General features: G+C 29.4%; 1 protein-coding gene across 3 annotated transcripts in view; it reads right to left on the reverse strand.

Moving 5' to 3' along the window:
* The window catches only part of GEFmeso (Guanine nucleotide exchange factor in mesoderm), an 89,601-nt gene that overhangs the window by 7,201 nt on the left and 63,331 nt on the right, over positions 1–19,069 (reverse strand). For all 3 annotated transcript variants that reach the window (XM_076408608.1, XM_076408609.1, XM_076408610.1), the window contains exons 2-5: positions 13,359–13,685; positions 11,545–11,900; positions 6,689–6,884; positions 693–814 (exon numbers count right to left, since the gene is read on the reverse strand). In XM_076408608.1, coding sequence (XP_076264723.1) covers positions 693–814; positions 6,689–6,884; positions 11,545–11,900; positions 13,359–13,685 — 1,001 coding nt within the window. The remainder of the gene's footprint in view (positions 1–692; positions 815–6,688; positions 6,885–11,544; positions 11,901–13,358; positions 13,686–19,069) is intronic.

A 19,069-nucleotide genomic window follows, 5' to 3' on the forward strand; every position in this document is an offset into this window, starting at 1 on the left:
CATACAGCAAAAATGACAATTCAATTAATTTGAATTTCTAAGATATTATTTGCATAACTGGGTCATTCAAACTATTTCGTCAAATAATAGTAATCTTTATCGTAAGTTATATTAATAAATGTAGTATAAAAATATTAATAAATGTAGAATGTTGTATGAATAAATGTAAAAACATTGTTGTAAGTATAAAATTCAATACGATACTTGACAATATTAATGACAATTGGTGTACTCTATAGAAAATGTTAATATAATATGAAAATACACCGAACGATAAGTATTGGTAAATAACCGTAGAACGTTGTGTAGGGTGCGTTGGATCACTAGTTGGTTTGATGTTTTAGTGCAACCTCATATTTGCAGTCCATAGGTACAAATTGGCTTTATGACCGACTGATAAACCAATCTCGTTGATTTTAGATCAATTTCCGACTAACCAGTACAGTTGCTATTCCACAAGATGGACAAGATGTTTTTGATTAAAATAAATTAATGTATGATATTATTATTCCATATTCTTTTGCATACGTTATAACTAAAGAAACTGTGTTAGCCCCAAAAGACTATTTTGAACTTGAATCACTAAAACAACTTGAGTGTACCCTCGTATATTTTACGATCCACTAGGATCGTTATTAAGACCGATAATGGAAAAGTAATATTATTTTTGTTTTCTTGTTGGCATTACTCACCTTTATAACTTCATTGAGATCAGCTACGTAAACCGTTTCAGTGTCCAAGACCTCCTGCAGGACTCTTTGTTCAGGTTTCAGTGACGTTTGTTCTTGTTCTGCTATTCCACTATCTGCTGAACCTGCAACAAATATTATACATTAATTATTAAGTTTATTTGCATAAATACAAACCATCCAATTTTATATATTTATTTAAAAATGGATTTATTCTATAATTTAGTGAAAAAGGTAATTTACATTTTTAAATTGTATCTATTTATAAAATAAATGTCCAATGTACCCTGCATCTACAGGATCCCTTACACCTTACTATTAGAAGATATTCTAGTATACTCACTTTTCTAGAAAATATATTACGATATCGGTTTCAAAATGTAGGCCACTCTAAAATTTGATATTAACCGTGCAGCTCTTTGCTGATTTTAATTATGTTTTATTCTATTATTTAATACCCAACTATGCAATTGCTCAAAGTTATTATAAACCATACGTCGTTGAAATTTTGAATTATTTTATTAGTAAGTTATTGGTGGTATTAACCATAAATACATAGATAATAGATTTAGATCAGCGAGCTGCTTCTGATTGTTTCTATCTATTGTATTTTTTTACTCGTTTATAAAGCACAAACATATAGCTCTATACAAATTTGTTTTAAAATCTCAGCTATGTGTCTTATTTTTATATTTTTAGAAGACTAGTTGTTAGTATGATTTTATAATTCTACATAATCATTGCGACCATTTATTTATAATATCCCAACTGGAAATAAAAAAATATTATTAAAGCTTGTAAAAATTTAAATTCTGGATAACCCATATTTTTAAAATACTTATCAAACCAATACACATTACGGTATGATTTAAGGTGTTTTAGTGTTTTTTGAAGGTAATTATTTACTTACGCCGATACATTCTGCAAAATCGATATTTGTTTTGCAATATTTGGACGTGAGCTTCATAACCATATTGGGATAGGTATTAAGTCATATACTTTGTTGATTTAAAAGCATATTAACTAGGCAAGTTGGCCGGTACCTACACCTTACTTAAAACAATTGTATGGGAGTTAGCTGCGTTTTAAAATGATAACGGGCTTATCTGGTAATTTTTGCGAAATCGCAATAAACAACGGTTTGATTTAAACCATATTCATTCGTTCGGTGACTCAACATTACTTCTGATGAACAATAGTTAAACGATGTGCAAAAGCTAAATGGTAACCAGTACGGGCATCACCACATTCATAAACCGTGAAACTTATTTTGAAATTATTTAGACAAGACAAGAAGGGAAATGAATATGTAGTATATGAATGCTTATTAGTTATGTGGTATTAGTTGCTTCGGTTATTATGCGCTTTCACATATCAATAATTTGCACCTGGTTATGTTTATTAATTATAGTTCTATATTTATATTTTTATATATTTGCTAATTTGTTATATAAAGTTGTGAACATTTGATGAAATTCGCAAAAAAGATAACACACTAGTTTTTTTATTGGTAATCAATTGAACAAATTGTACACAAGCTGAAACTACAAATTGAGTTGAAGTGAGTCTAGATGTATTGCCACATTAACAAAATTGTTAGGATAAGGTAATTTTTAAAGCCCACATAATAGCAGATACTCTAAAATGCAATTGTTTTTAATGGTTATTAAAAAATATAACGTGTAAGCATGTACATTTGATAAAAATATGTAAGAAATGGACACTGTTGCAGACAATATGTTAATAATATGTATACAATGAATATGAATATATAAGTATACAGATGCTACTAGATGATCTACACATACAAGGTACATCTAAGGCACATAGATGGTTTGAAAAAGTACGTATATATATGTACATAATTGAATGTACTGATGTTGTTACTGCGATATTAAAATACTTTTTTTTGTTTCATTAACTGTCCTAAAATATAGATAATTGTAATAGCATAGTGCTTTTCGAATAGAAACAACATACTTAGCTAAATTTACTTCTCAATGAAATACCGGCACGTAAACAATAAAAACGCCAAATATAACCAAATAAATTGAAATGTTAGTTATTTTATTTAAGGGGGCCTGCGCTCGACTGGTCAATCACACATAATACTACATCTTGTTCGCATCCCTGAAGTCACGCTTATAATATCTACGTTTGACCCTTATTTGTGTTGGAAATATCGAACGATGGAAGCTGAAACTAAATTATTATCGAGTGATATTTATTGGAGGAACAAAATGGTAACAATGTTTATTCTCATTGAATTATAACTTATAATGTAGTGTCCACGTCACCTAGTTAATACACTTGGTTATACTATGAAGCTTCAATTTATTAAACTAAACTCTATATTTTTCAATGATATATTATTTTACAAAAATGTATTATACTAATATATTATACCCTACTTTGAAGTTATTAGTACACGGAAACATCAACAAATTTTGCCAGAATCACCTAAAATAACCAATAATAACAAAACTAAATAGAATTAGTTCAAGCCAAAATGCATTCGTGTCAATAATTCACGGTTTAACGTACTTGCTGGTGGAGTGTGTTATATAAAGATATAAATAGATATTAATACCACCAAGGAACTATTTTGGCCTAAAAATATAATAGGTAGATGACCGTTAAATGAAATATGTATTATTAAAGTACAAATAAAACATAGTTTTCATATAATCTGAAAAATCAGTGCTGCATTATGTTTTAAATAATTATCCGAACTTGAGCAAGCTTAGCATTTTGTCTCCACGGAGCATTCAAGGACGAGTTGACTTCTAAATTTATTGTTACTTTCGGTATCGTCAACATAATAAAGTATCGGTTATTTATGTAGATGATTTCAAACTTTGGTTAATTATGTTGTTTAAAAATTTATATATTGATATATACGGAAAACGTGGTCGATATGACAGTGAACGTCACTTATCTAAGCAATAACTATACTGGTTGACAGTGGATTTTTTATTTGTTAAAAAATATTGTTTCTTTAGAATTTTATCAGCATACTCGATCTTAACGCTGTTGCTTTATATATTAAAGTCTTTTATCAACTTGAGTGTATTTGGACTAGACCTTTTGTTTAATCCGAGGGGCCATCCTAGAAGACATCCAATCTGGTTTTTGTTTTAGAGAATATCAAACAACAAGTACATATTCATATAGTGGCTGCATTCGAAATTGCGACTATACTAGCAGTAGGAGGGATTGAAAATTATGTAAAATAAAAATAAATTGGACTAAAATCTGTCTTTATTTTACGTAAATCGGATAACCTAGTAGTTAGTAAGATATAGCAAAGGAATCGACTATAGTATGCCCATGGTTACCAAATGAGTCAAATAAAGATGTTTTAATAGTATATATAATAGACATATTTGAGCATAAGACTAAATATCATAACAGTTTTGTCTAGTTTAAATTTAAATTGACAAATTCAAAACCAAACAATGTCGTAGTTTCTCATTGAAAGCCATCCAAACGTATTTATAAACAAATCTACGCTGGCCACCTTCCTTACTACAATTTATTCGTTTTTATTGGCATTTTACGCAAGGCATTACACTTGCTTGTGCGGCAGTGGCGTATCCAAAATAAATTTCAAGGCCTGAAAAGCGATGCCAGCTGGATCAGATAGTAAACTAAATTAGCTATCGTATAAATCAACAGATGTTGATATCGTATCTATACATATATAGTCCGCACAATAGCACAAATAAAGAGATGTAGAACTAAGTATGAGTACTATAGAATTTGTTCTTTTATACTTGTCCGATATTTTGTTTATTATTTGGAAGGTTTTCTTTGATATTCTCTTATTAATCGTTTATTTTTCTTCAGTAAATTGACGTTAAAATATTATTTTAGTTCACTAATTTGATTAATAAAATTATATTACGTTGGCATAATAAGTAACTCAATTGAAGTATCAAAAATTAACAACTAAACAAATTATGTTACATACATACATGAACCAACTATGATTAATACATTATTTTATTAAAAAATGAACAAATAATTAACAAATTATTACAATGTATATTATGTATCTGTATATATGCACCTATAATATAATGTATCTTTGCTCTTGGCGAATTGTATAAATGTGATAGGATAGGATCCATTAGGATACGTTTTCTATTTACTTTGCCATCCAGTCTATGGAAGATCAGTAGACTGTGTAGACAATTATACGACAAAACATATTATTTCTATATATTTTACAGATGGAAATGTAGCGACTAGTATAAAGTTAGTGCTTTGATATTATTTATCTTAAGGTAGTATGTTGATATTATTATTATTATTATTTAATTGATATTATATATGTAGTCGTGATACATTTCAAACTGAACGCTCTTAAGAAAGAAAAATACATAATATAAATATATAATACCGAATATTATATCGTAGGATAACAACTCCTCAATCTTATCACTAACTTATCTGTTAAAATAATTTACCAATATTAGTTTTCAAGCTATTAATACTGACTTTATATGATAATAATTTACAATTTACTGTGAAAAAATACCAGATTATACTGTAGCTGGGGTGTTTCACTCTATGATTCAATTCTTTCATTCATTCATTCATTCATTAATGAGACATAATTTCCAAAAACCCTTCAAATCGAATTTCTTTTGAAAGTTTAGAACATGTGAGAAAACATTATTCAGATGGAGCGGGAATCATTTTACATATGAATAAGAATATTCAATCTTTAAACAAATCAATTGGCTAAATATATCAATTTTATAATAATCTGTCTTAAAATTATGATACAGTTATAACAAGCGGTAAGGGTGATTTATGCGTAAAAAATGAATAGAAAAGAACAAAAGCGAAGGTGACGTGTCAATTCCCAGAGTTCTGAGACCTCATAGAGAAAGATAAAACATATGAACAGAATTCTAATATTACCGTTTCTATATAAACGACAACCGGACAATAAAATATTGACAGTAATGTTAAAAACATAACCCACTGGATACAGTCAAACAATCGTGATTCACGTCTGATCGTTTGATCGCGCATTAATTGATGTATTTGTTTGTTTGGGGATATCAAATGACAAGGAAACCTGAAATATTCATTGATTCTAATTACGTGGCATAAATCAAACCTTATATACCCTTAGAGCTTAGAATTGTTTTCATTGTAGGTATGTTGAATATATATTTACAATCAACTTTTTGAGACTTACATTATAAGATATGCATCTCAAAGGATTATAGTTCTAACAGTATGAATCTATTTACCACATTAATATTGCTATCTCAATTTATTATGTTTTGATGAACTGACCTATTTACTAACGTTATTATTTGAACCACAACTAACGTATATACAAGCGAAATGATCACTCCTATCAAATTAGTGTTACGTCAAGTATAATGGCCAAATAATGACAGATATAGGGGTCCGACATATCTCAATTTTAAATTTTCCTTTGTGAAAAGAAGAATGCCTCTGAAAGCAGTCGAATAAAAACGCCCACTAGCTCCAATATTTTATTTGTGTTAAAAACGAAAATTTTCATCATTGGTGTAGGTTGGAGTCTGGTAGGAGGTCAACTACTAAACAACCATATTTTTCACTTAAAACGATTCACTATTCAATTCCACAAAAATCACTTTAAAGTGTCTATGTTTAACATTAATGTATGATGTAATATTGTTCGTAGTACTTACTAATATTTCAAGTTCTTTTCCTTGTTAATTTACATACGATAGAATAAAGTTCGTTACAATTGACAATTTACATTCTCTCTAAAGCGTTGAATTATGAAATACAAAGAAAAAACTTCACCATATAACGTTAATTAATATATAAAAAATTCTTAAACAGTATTTATTAAGACACTAGTTTATCTCAATTTATAGTTATTACAACGCTTAGCGTTTTTTGCTTATAGCCTTTATCAATAATGGGACCACCTGTTAGTGTTAATAAATTTGAAAATTAATGTTAAAAAAAATTGGACTCACCTTGACTTTCCGCTGGCTCTGGGTCACTGTCCAAACTTTCTGCTGATGCCAAATAGGCAGAACCTGGTTGGGGATGTCCACCGCTGCTTTCCGAAGATGATGATGCTAAGCTAGTCATTGATACAGGCCTGGATACTTCGGACGAGGAAGTGGGACTGCTGGCGGTTGCGCTAATTCCTGAACTTTCACTGGGAACCTGTAACATCATATATACATAGTAATTTTAAGGAACTTACAGCATAGTGGAGTAATATATGCTATATTTTACGAATATGGAATTTTATGTAAATGGGAAAATATATATCCCTATACAATACACATATTTCCCGTAATAGAGTATTAAATTAAAAAAAAAAACAAAATTAAATCACAGTCCCATTACTAAGATTTTAAATTCTACTTTTACATTATGTTTCAATCGATTCTAATTAAGCAATTGCGTTTATAAACCACCGACAGACTTTTTTAAGTAAAAATAAACTCGCCCTTCTGACCATAGTAATTGTGCCGTAAACAAACGATCCAACCAAACGAACAATGACTTTGTTAAGTGAGGCTTTGTACTGCTTTAAAAAAACTCTTTCATCATATATCATCATGTTAGTGCTAACAGAGACGGTATTCTCGAGTAAACGTCAGTTTTTTCTGTTTTCTTTACCATGTTGTTCGTGGAATCAAAACGGCGAGCAGCGAGAAATAATCTTCTTTCTGGCCGGATATGTGTTATCGAATATTTTGTTTGTTCTGAGGATTGTTGGAGTGCCCCGTTAACAACATATATATATATATATATATATATATATATATATATATATATATATATATATATATATATATATATATATATATATATATATATATATATATATATATATATATAACTTAAGTCAAATAATAGGCCAAATAGTAACAAATATTTGGACTTTCATGAAAATTAATTAAACTAGATCACTAACTGATAGTTAGTTTTGCTAGCTGCCAATTTTAATGTTGCTTGTCAATAGATATTAGTTAGTTACTGCGAGTATAAGTTGTTACTGCGCAGGGTATTATTGTATAACAAGTCTAATGAAATATATGGAGTAACTATCTTTAATTGAAGTACAAAATTATTGATAAATATCATATTACAATAATTTAATTCTTATTATATAAGTGACGGGTATTTTTTTAAAACATCGACCTCTCTATTCATAACTGGCGAATTCACGCAGCAGCAAAATTGAAATTTCTTTCCGATTTAATTTGCTTATCGAACAATTTATTTTGGCCAATCATCAATGTCAATTATGAAACGAACAAGTACAACTAATTTATTTCAAAAGACCTACGGATAATAGACGCTGAGATTAGGAAAAAAACTATATTTGTGTATACAATCATAGGAATCTATTGATATTGATCTTAGCTATCATCATAGTTATCATGTAATTCGTAGAAAATCAAATTATATCCACGAACAATAGGTTCTAGTAAAATTGAATTATCTATAGAATTGAACTACCGCCCATAGGAAAATAAAGGTTTAATTTAAAATTCATGTCATCTGTTAGATTAAAAAGAAAGTATCATCACTTATTTCGAATATACTCCGCATGGAAAGAAATTGCTTTGATCAACATAACACAGTACATCGGAACAGACGAACCTCAACCAACAAAACTTATTAATTTGTTCAATAAATAATTTAAATAACTACCCTGATTAGTTGTGTATATGTTCTTTTTACGTTTTCTTTCACACACCCCGAACAGAACGGTGAATGTTTACAAACTAAATTCCATTTCAGAGCTATCAAAATCTGTGCTAATTTTTAAAACAGTATGTGCATTTTTATGGTTAATTGTCAATATTTATCGTTATTATTCAATTCATAATACATCGTGGTAAATAATTGTCGTATTAAAATATGGAATATTATTGATTAGAGGACCTGCGGTACAAGTTAGAGATATGATTAATATACCATATACCGTTATACCATCTCCTAAATTTCCCCGTAGAGTAAAATTCAAGGTAATTGTTTTAATTGTAAAAAGTAACATAATATTAGTAATGTAATGACGTAAATTTTAGCTAAAAAGGTAGTTGATAAAAGCCTGCGTAACAATCAATAATAATTATAATAACGAAAATAAGAGCAAATAGATAAAACATATTATTAATAAATAATATATAGCCGGTCCAATAAAACAGTTAACGCACGCCATCAAAAATTTATGACGTCATCAGGTCGCAATATTGATGCATCAACTTTTGGTTTACAGCGGTTGCTCGTTTAACTTCTATTATCACTAATGTTTTGAGACAATGAAGAATTTTGCAGACATTTGGCTTCATGGAACACCAGAGGCAACCCAGATCGAATTTTATAGGCTCATTCGGCTAAATGTTCTAACGCGTCAAACAGCTATCTTTTTATAACTAGGATAAAATGAGAAGGAAAAATCTGCTCTCGTTTAATACGATTTTATATTTTAATAATCTGCAATGTTGGTGGGTTATATATAAATTTATAAGCGTTCACAATTAACGTCTATCAGACATCGTCAAGGTTTTTTAAAAGTTAAGGAAGGAATATTGTGTAGGGAGTTAATTAATTATGGACAAAAAAACTTCTTTACTTCAAGTGATTTCAACTATTGACAATATAATGAGTTACAGGTACACTATTTTTCACCTGTTTATATTTAATACTAACATTATCAAATCCGCTGACCCGCTTTTAACTTTATCATTGATGTTACTATGCTAGTCGATCCATTGAAACCAAAATATTTATTCTTCGTAAACATGTGGATTTATCTAACAGCGATTCTCATGAATGGATATGTCGAAAGGACTGAGAAAAAATAGCGTGTGGGCGTAATTACGACTGGTTTGAAATAGTCTAGCCTTTCTCCAAGTCCGCACATACACATACAATCCATGAATAAGTCTGTAGGTGCGTAACGGCAAATGATTCTGGTATTTGGTTATTTTTCCAATGTGTAAATCAAAATATAATGAAATATATATTGTTTATTAACAGTTTTTCATGGACTGTTACTTATATCATGAGTATTTTATAAACTATTGCTCTTAACATTATTAAGTATAGACGCCCTGGAGATATTAATCAACGATAGGAAACATCGATCCTTTATTTACGATTAAAATTATATACAAGTTTTTAGTTACAGGTTTACAGTTACATTCACTTTTAAATTTTATTTGATAGTAACGCACTTTGTTACTATACAAATATAGAAAAAATATATATTATAAAATATTTTATAAAAATTAATATGCAATTAAGAATGAGTTATACAACAGAATTATTAAATAATATAAACATAAATTGTGGAAACTGCATCAAATGAGACTATTTTTCAGGATTTGGCCTTTAAATATTTATAGCATCATATAATCATGTAATATTTTGTTGTTTCATACCATGATCGGTATTTTAACACGATTGCTAACTAACTTGCGTTCAAATTAAAACATATTTTCTAATTGGAAATCGCACAATATTGAATGGATAGCTAGGTGTAGTAAATACAAATAAAGGAAATGTTAAGAAGTGAAAACGCCAGAAGATGATATTGTACGTATTGATTCGTAATCGGATGGATTTAAATCACTTGTTCCATATTGTATATGGGAGAATAAAAAGTCTCATACACTCTCACTCATATCAATTATCTGAAAGAAATCGATTCATTGTTACCTCGTAAAAATGGTAATTATATGATGACTGTGTGACTGTTTAACTAATTAATCATTTTTTTGATGATATCATTTGATTCAAATTAATGTTGTTGCCAGTCAAATTAAATGTTTGTATCTTTAATCTTTTTCTCTGATTAAAAATATCCTTATTCGGTCAAGAATTCTTATTAGTTTAAAACTCAGCTGAAGGTAATTAAAACTGCTAGGGGCCTAGACTACTATACAGCCGAACTTGGATTTCGTAGTCAAACCTTTGGTTTTGCACTAGATTCTTAGTATACGTAACTGTGTCCTGTTCGTAACATTACGTAATTGTGTCTCTAGGTTGACAGTAACCAGTGTTAAATCAGTTTGACAAATGAACATGATGGGTTTTCACTTAAGTTTATCTTATTATCTCCGATGTTTTGTAACGAAATACAACGAAGAGATCTTATTAGATATTTAATTTTTGCGAGATGACAAATATCATACCAAGTATCTCCCGGACTCTGGGATTATAAACATCACCAACAGAACCAATACTCTAACTAATTTTTAAAACAAGAAATAAATACCAACAAAGCGATAACTAACACGATATAATTTGTGATTATATGTTATTAATAAATTCACTATATGGTTCTTATCACTTTAAGATAAGATAAAATAAAAGATAAGATTGATTAATTCAAACAAATAGGCCTTGTGAAACCGAGATGATGATTTTTCCATAAAATGTATTATTAAATAATACAGGGTTATTATTTTCTCATAAACTATTAAAATATATTTTCGATTAGAATTTCATAACGATATAAAGGCTATTTCAGTAGTGGAGTTCAAATTTTTATAATGCGATTTAGAGTTTATATAGTGATCAGATTCTTGACGCACAGCGCTGATAAAATTTCGACGATTTCATTTCGTCGAAAAGTGTAATTGAAATGTAGACTATTTGAAAATTGTGAAATATTGAATGGCGAGGTAACAAAAATGTCATTAATAAACAAACAGAAATATTCCTGGCTTTGTGGTATTTAGATACACATCTTATTAGTTAACCCGCGAAAGTTAGTTTAAGGCTCCTATAAATTTGATCAAATGAGTAAAACAGAACGAGTCATAAAGTACTTATTCGGGTATCATATCTAGCGCCCTACCTGCAAATATTTTCCCATTTGCTTCCTACCGACGGGAGTTCTGGATGCAATACCTTTCCCGGAATGGAGATAGCTGCCTAATGGTAAGAAGCCGTCGCATGAATTCGACTTCTCCGGAAGATGTTTCGCCCCGTCATTCACGTCGACACCTTCATTGTTCCTGGTTGCATCGCCGCTTGATGACCTTTCGTCGTTGTAATCTGGATTTTTCGGGCGATCCGGGCCACAAACTGAACGTTGCTGCTGATGCAAATAGGTATCGTTGCGAGTCAACGTTTTCGTCACGTTGACGTGAAGATTGGTCGCGCTGATCACTAACTCCGAATCTTGCAGGTTAGATAACATCTTATGAACACCTGTAAATAAATGAAAATACATCGTGAAATTATCTGACTAATAGGTTATAGATAATGTGGTGTGTATAAAGTGTAAAGTATAACACGGTTTAGTATTACAAGTTTGTATGAAGTCAGCATATTTTCTTACAACATTTTAATCATAGAAAATGGGCTTCTAAAAGTAGCAGTACTTGATGATAATTGACAAGGCTTTTATTAAAGCAAGTTTCAAAATTACAGTTGCTGTATTTTAAGTGTTAGCAATTATGCGACTTTATGGAAATTATGGGAATTTAATAGTACTATTCTCGTATTTCTCACCTGGTACTCTTTAGACATCTAGGACTATGAGCCTACATTTAATTTTCTTGAAAAGTATTATACTGATAATATTTTGTACTTCATTTTCTTTAGGAGTCTTTATTTATTTATCATATTTTATGGCTAGCTGGAATACCACCTTCCATTGCCAATGTCATAAGAATTCTATTTTTTTAAAAATTGCAATATTCAATAATCACCATCACTCACCAATCTGATACAAATAATGCTTTCAAATTTGTGTTGATTGTTTTGATAAATACGTGTTCCAATTTTTCCGTACTATTGGTGGTACCAAACTAATTTTGTAAGCATAAATATAAGCAATTAAATCGAAGCCCGCATTATTTTTATTTTTGATTTTTTTTTCGTACCTGAATAAATATTCAAACAATTAGTGGTTTTATCAATATTAATGATAGATTTCATTTGTAAGCTTTTTTTAAAACTTTTCAATTCAATCATATTATATTTAATAAAAATATATCAATATGTTTAAATCAATATGTTTAGTTAAAATCAGTTAAATCTGTTTATATTGCGGTTAATTTTTCGTATAAAGTTATTTGGATTAAAATAATGGTTATATGAATAACCCAAGAATTCCAATTTCAGTAGTAATACCCAATATTTTATTGTGTTAACGTAAAATGTAATTTCTCCCCATTTATTATTATAATATTATATCATATTATATTATATTATTTAATATAGTTCAAATGGACTTTAGTAGAAACCACAAGCAATATGATAATTAGTTGATGATAAAAAAATAGTACTCGAAACATATTACTTTATATGTCTTATTTATAATATTTTACTTTTGTGAATTAAACTTTTACACTTTATATTAATTGCAGTATAATTTTGCGTAGTGTTTTCAAAAATTAGATATCCAAATAAACTTCTCCATAGTTAAATTAAATTCAAGTTAAATTAAAATTCCTGTACACATGACCTCTGTGATTTGTTGATTCCCCTCTGCGAGCATGATTTTAATTCCGTATTATTCTCTAACACTGAAGGTAACACCACAATAAAATATAGCAGCTAGTGGCCTTGCATTGTCTAATTTAATGGGTAATCGTTACAGTACAAAAATTGGAACTAATTAGTTACACTGTCTCACATGAAATCGAGATATAATACACAAACCTGGTGATAAATCCAAACTTTCTGTACTCTTATTCATGCTGCCGGTTTTATCAACGTTTCGCAAACTTCGAAAACCTATGCGGTTCCTCTTGGATACAAGCGTTTCCTCGGAATTGAACTTTTTGCTGATCTCCTGTTCGGGAACATGGCTGAGGATTTTTTGTACTCCCGCAGATAGCTTGTTGAAGTTATTCAGCTGATGCGAACGTTTTGGAGTGGACGTACGAAAAGCGTCAGCATCTAGTGCCCATCCGGAGTCAGATCGTTTCGCAGTGAGATAAGCGTCGAACGCTCCCATAATGCTAGGCATAAGGTCTGGTGATGATCCTGAAATCAAGGGATGTAATTAGTGCCGAATATAATTAAATGTAACAAATTTATCATCATAAATTCAAAGGATGTCTATGGCTTATAGACCTCATTATAGAGCCAATAGGACTCAATCCAGTCTCATAGTAATTCCTAATAGAGACATAATTAAATATGAATATGAATATTAATAATTATGCCAAAATTCTAGCCTAGTAATCAGTCATTACATAGTCATATTATTCATTCTTCTTATCATGGATAGACATAATTTCTTACAAAATTTAAGCAGCCACTTATTACTCAGTTCTCAATAAATTATTGACCAAAATATACCATTTATGGCGTTAAAAACGAATAAATAAGGTCGTTATCAAAGTGTGTTCATTGAAAACTCGCATAGAAATCTACATAGCTTAAACGGAAAATAACGAATATTTGTTTAGCGTTTCTAGTAGAAAATATGGTGTTGAAACGGTACGGCAATCTTTATTACCGATCTTGCTAAACACGCTTAGAAATTAATTCATTTTAATTAAAAAAAGAACTGTTATTTCCACTCTAATAAAAATAATACTAGTAAAATCCTTAAATAGTTTCGGACAACAAAGAAACTTAGACAAACCATAAAACAATAATTCCGAAAGTTAATGCTTTGTTGTTAAATTTAATTTTAGATTGTAATAGCATCATATAAGTAAAATAAACAAAATAAGGCTTTCTTCTGTTGTGAAAGAAATATTTGGAATAAATAGGGAATAAGAACAAATTACAAGACAACAAAAGAAATATAATATAGTACGGAAAATAACATATAACAAACTGTTTTACAACATGCATATAATATATAATTATGATTAGATTGTATATTTAAAACATTGCAGCAGTATATAAAAAATGACAAAATTTAATTGTTCGCAGTCCTCATATATTATGCTGTCTTAAGATAAAATATCGAAAAAAGAAAATAGTGAAAAATAAGATACAGGTTTATAGCATATATCAGGTAAAAAAATTAAATTGTACACGTTGTATTAGCATCAATAACTAATAACTTCACGGATTTACTCTTAATTACAAAATAAATTCCATTATTTCCGCTCCAATAAAATAAATTATTGTTTAAATAATAACAAATTCAATTCAATTTCGATCAATGTTTATGAATAATAAAAATATATAATACTATTGAAATTGCGGGTGAATAATACCAATGTTGTTCCGAGAAAAAGAATGGATTTCGTTTTGATTTATAGCTATAAATTATGACAGTGGGGAAGCTAAACCAAAATGATATAATATAACGTATTTTGGATAACCGTATTTTGGAACTTAGCTGCGAAAATCTTGAAAGAGGAAGGCTTGATTAACAGGGAACATTTTTCATTGACGTAATGACGTACTGACTTGTGCTGAATAATTGTTGTTTGGAAGAACACCTCTTTGAACAATCACATCCTTAGAAATATTCCTATGTATTTCATACTAATCTACTACATTATAAAAATGCATAAACTATGACAAATGTAGCATTATTCTTAGTCGCTGCTCTCAAAGCGGAAGCTTCTCCTTATTCTATCTAATAGCAACTTCTAGTCCTCCGAAACTTCCATTATAAATGTGAATCATGTTTTCGTTTCCTTTCAGTTTTGCAGGTTCGATGGCTATTTTTTAATCTCCTCTACATGAATATAATAAAAGCATTTATAGCGATTACACTTATAAAATGAATGGAGAAATACGGTCTTCTTACATGTTACGCATAATCTAGTTAGTATTTAGACCGTATTTTGTTTAATCCATCTCTGTATTTATTGTTGGTTAATCGGAGCCATTTGACAAGGCTATAACAAATAGTGTATAATAATTATGTCCCAAATCGATTACAAATATCTTACAAATTATAATAAAGAAATAATTCCTAATTTCTAAGCGATAAACAGTGAAGAGAATTTCAGAACGTGCCGGAATGTGAATTCTAAAAATGTCGTTACTTTGTTGTGCCTTTTATTACGTAGACGACCTCCGAAGTAGACCAGCAGCGCAACCACAAAGAGCGTTTTGTCACCCCAAACGCCGACTTTCTGACTTCAACATCTCGTGACTAATCCGTTTCGAATTTACGTACGACCGGCTCAAACCGGAAGTTGTTTGTTTTGATTAGTACGGCCATGTGGCTTCAAGCGATGTTTTTTAAAGACTATCTCAATAATTAGAAGCAATTTAAAAAAAACCGACGTTAATGAGGTTAACGAATATGTCTATTAGACCGCAATGCGTTTTAGACGTTTTAGTCATAGAGGCCTGATCTTGTCAATCATTTCGTTCTAGAAAATGATATATCGGTTTGTACCAAGTAGGATTAATAAGTAATTGGTTTACATTTTTAGGTCTGCACTTGTTTAACCATGTATAAAATATTTGTAATTTTATTTTAGATTATGAAAATGTGTAGTATATTCAGGAGTAGTAGGATCTCACTTGAATTGAAATGATTCAATTAAATTTTGAAGTATATAACATGAATCATTTTTACAATCTTGGTAAATTAGCGATTTTAAAATAATTAGAGTATTGTTTCTATAAGAAAAGTGTATAACAGAAAAGAAATTAAAGAAGTAGGAAAATATAGAAAGATATAAAAATATAATCTTGCCAATCTAATATGACATGCTCATATTATACAAATATAAATATAAAAATACAAAAGGAGTTACTAATGGCTTGAATAAATATGAACGTAAACTGGTTCTAATTGAATTATTAAATATTTTCGGTTGTTGACCTCAAGCAACATAGCGTGTTTACAAAGAATTTTTTTCGTCTGTTTCATTAAATATACACGATTCCAACCATTTCTTTTTTTTGCATTATAATGAATACTTAGGCAATAAACGCTGTTATTCGTGAACAATAGTTTGATAGCTTATAGTGGATCTTTATTTATGGACTTTATTTTAATATTTTTCTTATTAATCGACTTTTAAAAACTGAAGTATTATTGAATCAAACTATGAGGTATCCATTAGAATATAGCATAATATAAATAAAAAGGAAATTGGCTGGATAGTCCATAAAGGCTAGATTTTCACAAACTTTTTAGCGTTTTACAATGACACTTCTAACAACATTTATTAATTTTCAGAAGAACCTAAGCAGAATAAGTAAAAGCTCCAATGGATGGCTCGTGATACTATATAATCGGTAGTAAACATTCTTTACTTAAAAAAATATTTTCTATGCTTTTGTACGTAAACTTATTGAAACATATCTCTTGGATTTTTAGCAACGATTATTATTTTTTTAATTTCACACTTAAAACACTTTTGATTCTCTTTTAACATCTAATATATGTTAAATTTACTATGAAAAATTCTTGTCGAATGAAAAATCGAGGTTAGATCTAAATATCAACAGAAACTGTTTATGAAATGACAAAATCCAAAACCCTAACAAACGAAACAATAATTTAAAAAAGTCCCTTTGCCCGTTTGTCATATACGTCAGGCTATGTGAAAATAAACAGACAATGTCGTAGCTGTCGAGCCATGCGGAGACATAAAAAGTTATTACACCAGAGCAGCAATAGAATCGTAAAGCTCACCCAGGAAAACGATGGATTTTGAAAGAAATAACGGTATAGTTGTTAAAAACGGCATCGTTCAAATGGTTGAGATTATTTGCGTTATACGAGGTATATGCGAAAACTATCTCAAAACATTGTCGAATCGCACAAACACTATTAATGTTTATGTAAATATTTATGGAAATATTTCAGTTTAGGACAAGCGTCGGCTAGTTTCTATCATACATATTAGCTGTTCATAAAAGTTTTATGTTTTTTGACGAATGAATTACAGACTGGTTGATATTAAAGCAGATTTTTTTCGGTAGTTTAGGGATATGTCTGCCATAATACCTAATTTAAGACGTTTATATTTGAGTAATGTATCAGTAAGTGTATACATACTATCATAAAAATAATATTGAAAAGTTTGAGGGATTTATTTGTAAAATAATATTTATATTAAACATCTATTAGCATTAGAACATGGTAAATATTAACAAACAATTTATTTACCTTTAAATATTTGCTGTTATCATATTTTTTATATGTACTGTCTGTAAGTCATCAGATAGTTAATGATATGTCGTTAAATTAACGTTAATTTTACCAATAAGAGCTATGATTTTAATATATCTTTTTTCTAAAGGAACAAAATTAATATCTAACATTTTGAGTACCGATTGCTTATATAATTAATGAGTATTTATATTTTAATGAATAATTAATTTTGAAAAAACTACTCTAATCAAGCCGCTCTTATATAAATAAACATGAAAGCTCTTCGCAATATATTTCTATAGTAAAGCTTAGTCGAAATCCTTTAATTATCGATTTAACATTAAAAAAAGTATTTAGATTGTTCCACAAGCTTCAATAAAAAAAACTTCATTCTCAAATCCAGTTTTATTTAAACACAAAATCTCATTCCGTCGATCGGTTTTTAAATGATCCCGCACACTTAAAGATACAATTAAAGACATCTATATCTGACAACGACAAAATAAAATGGATGACTTTTAAGGTTACACGGTCTCATTGTCGAGCTGCCTTCTATTTGACACCATATAAAAGGCATCCTGTCGTTAACTGGTATACATCGTTAGCGCACACACGCTCCAACATAAAAAAAAACCAACATCTATTTAGGTGGTAACAATTCATTCGATTCGGATGTCTTCGATAAATGACTGTCGTTTCAGCGGCGACTTCATAAATCCTCATGTATGACAAACACTTTTTATTGTCCTACTGGAGAACAGTAAACAATTTCGGATATTGAGACATCGATATAATGATGTTAAATAGAGGATATGCATGAGTTTATGCTAGATAGCATCTGGAGTGTTGTGAGTTGATCTCCAGGCCAGTTTCCGTTGTATTATATAGATTTAGCATATAAATGGTATACTATTTATTCGGTAACAATAGAAATACGTTACAAATAAAATGCCTAATGGAAAATTGTGTTGAAAATTGAAATAAAAATAATTACAGAACTTATGCTGTAAAGCACACTTTTAAAATGTCTTCTTTCCAATTAAAAAAATTAATAAAAAAAATTTAATGTTCATTCAAGCTTTTGAAACTTATCATTTAATAAAATTTGTCCTTTCATAATATAGTCAATTAAATATATTGAGATTATTTGAGTACACCTGCAATTTAGACCCAGAATATTGAGTCATGTTTATTTTCTCTAGCTGAATATAACTCCTAGCATAGTCTACTCGCTGAAAACTAATTTTTTAGTCTAGTCCAGATAAAGAGACTTAGAAAATTAATAACATTTGGGCTAATAAAATACAAATTGTAATTTTGAAGTTTATTTTAATAA

The sequence above is a fragment of the Rhynchophorus ferrugineus genome, unplaced genomic scaffold (assembly GCF_030347505.1).
Source record: "Rhynchophorus ferrugineus isolate W39M unplaced genomic scaffold, kcgeb_rfMv2 rfM6, whole genome shotgun sequence".
Taxonomy (NCBI): Eukaryota; Metazoa; Arthropoda; class Insecta; order Coleoptera; family Curculionidae; genus Rhynchophorus; species Rhynchophorus ferrugineus.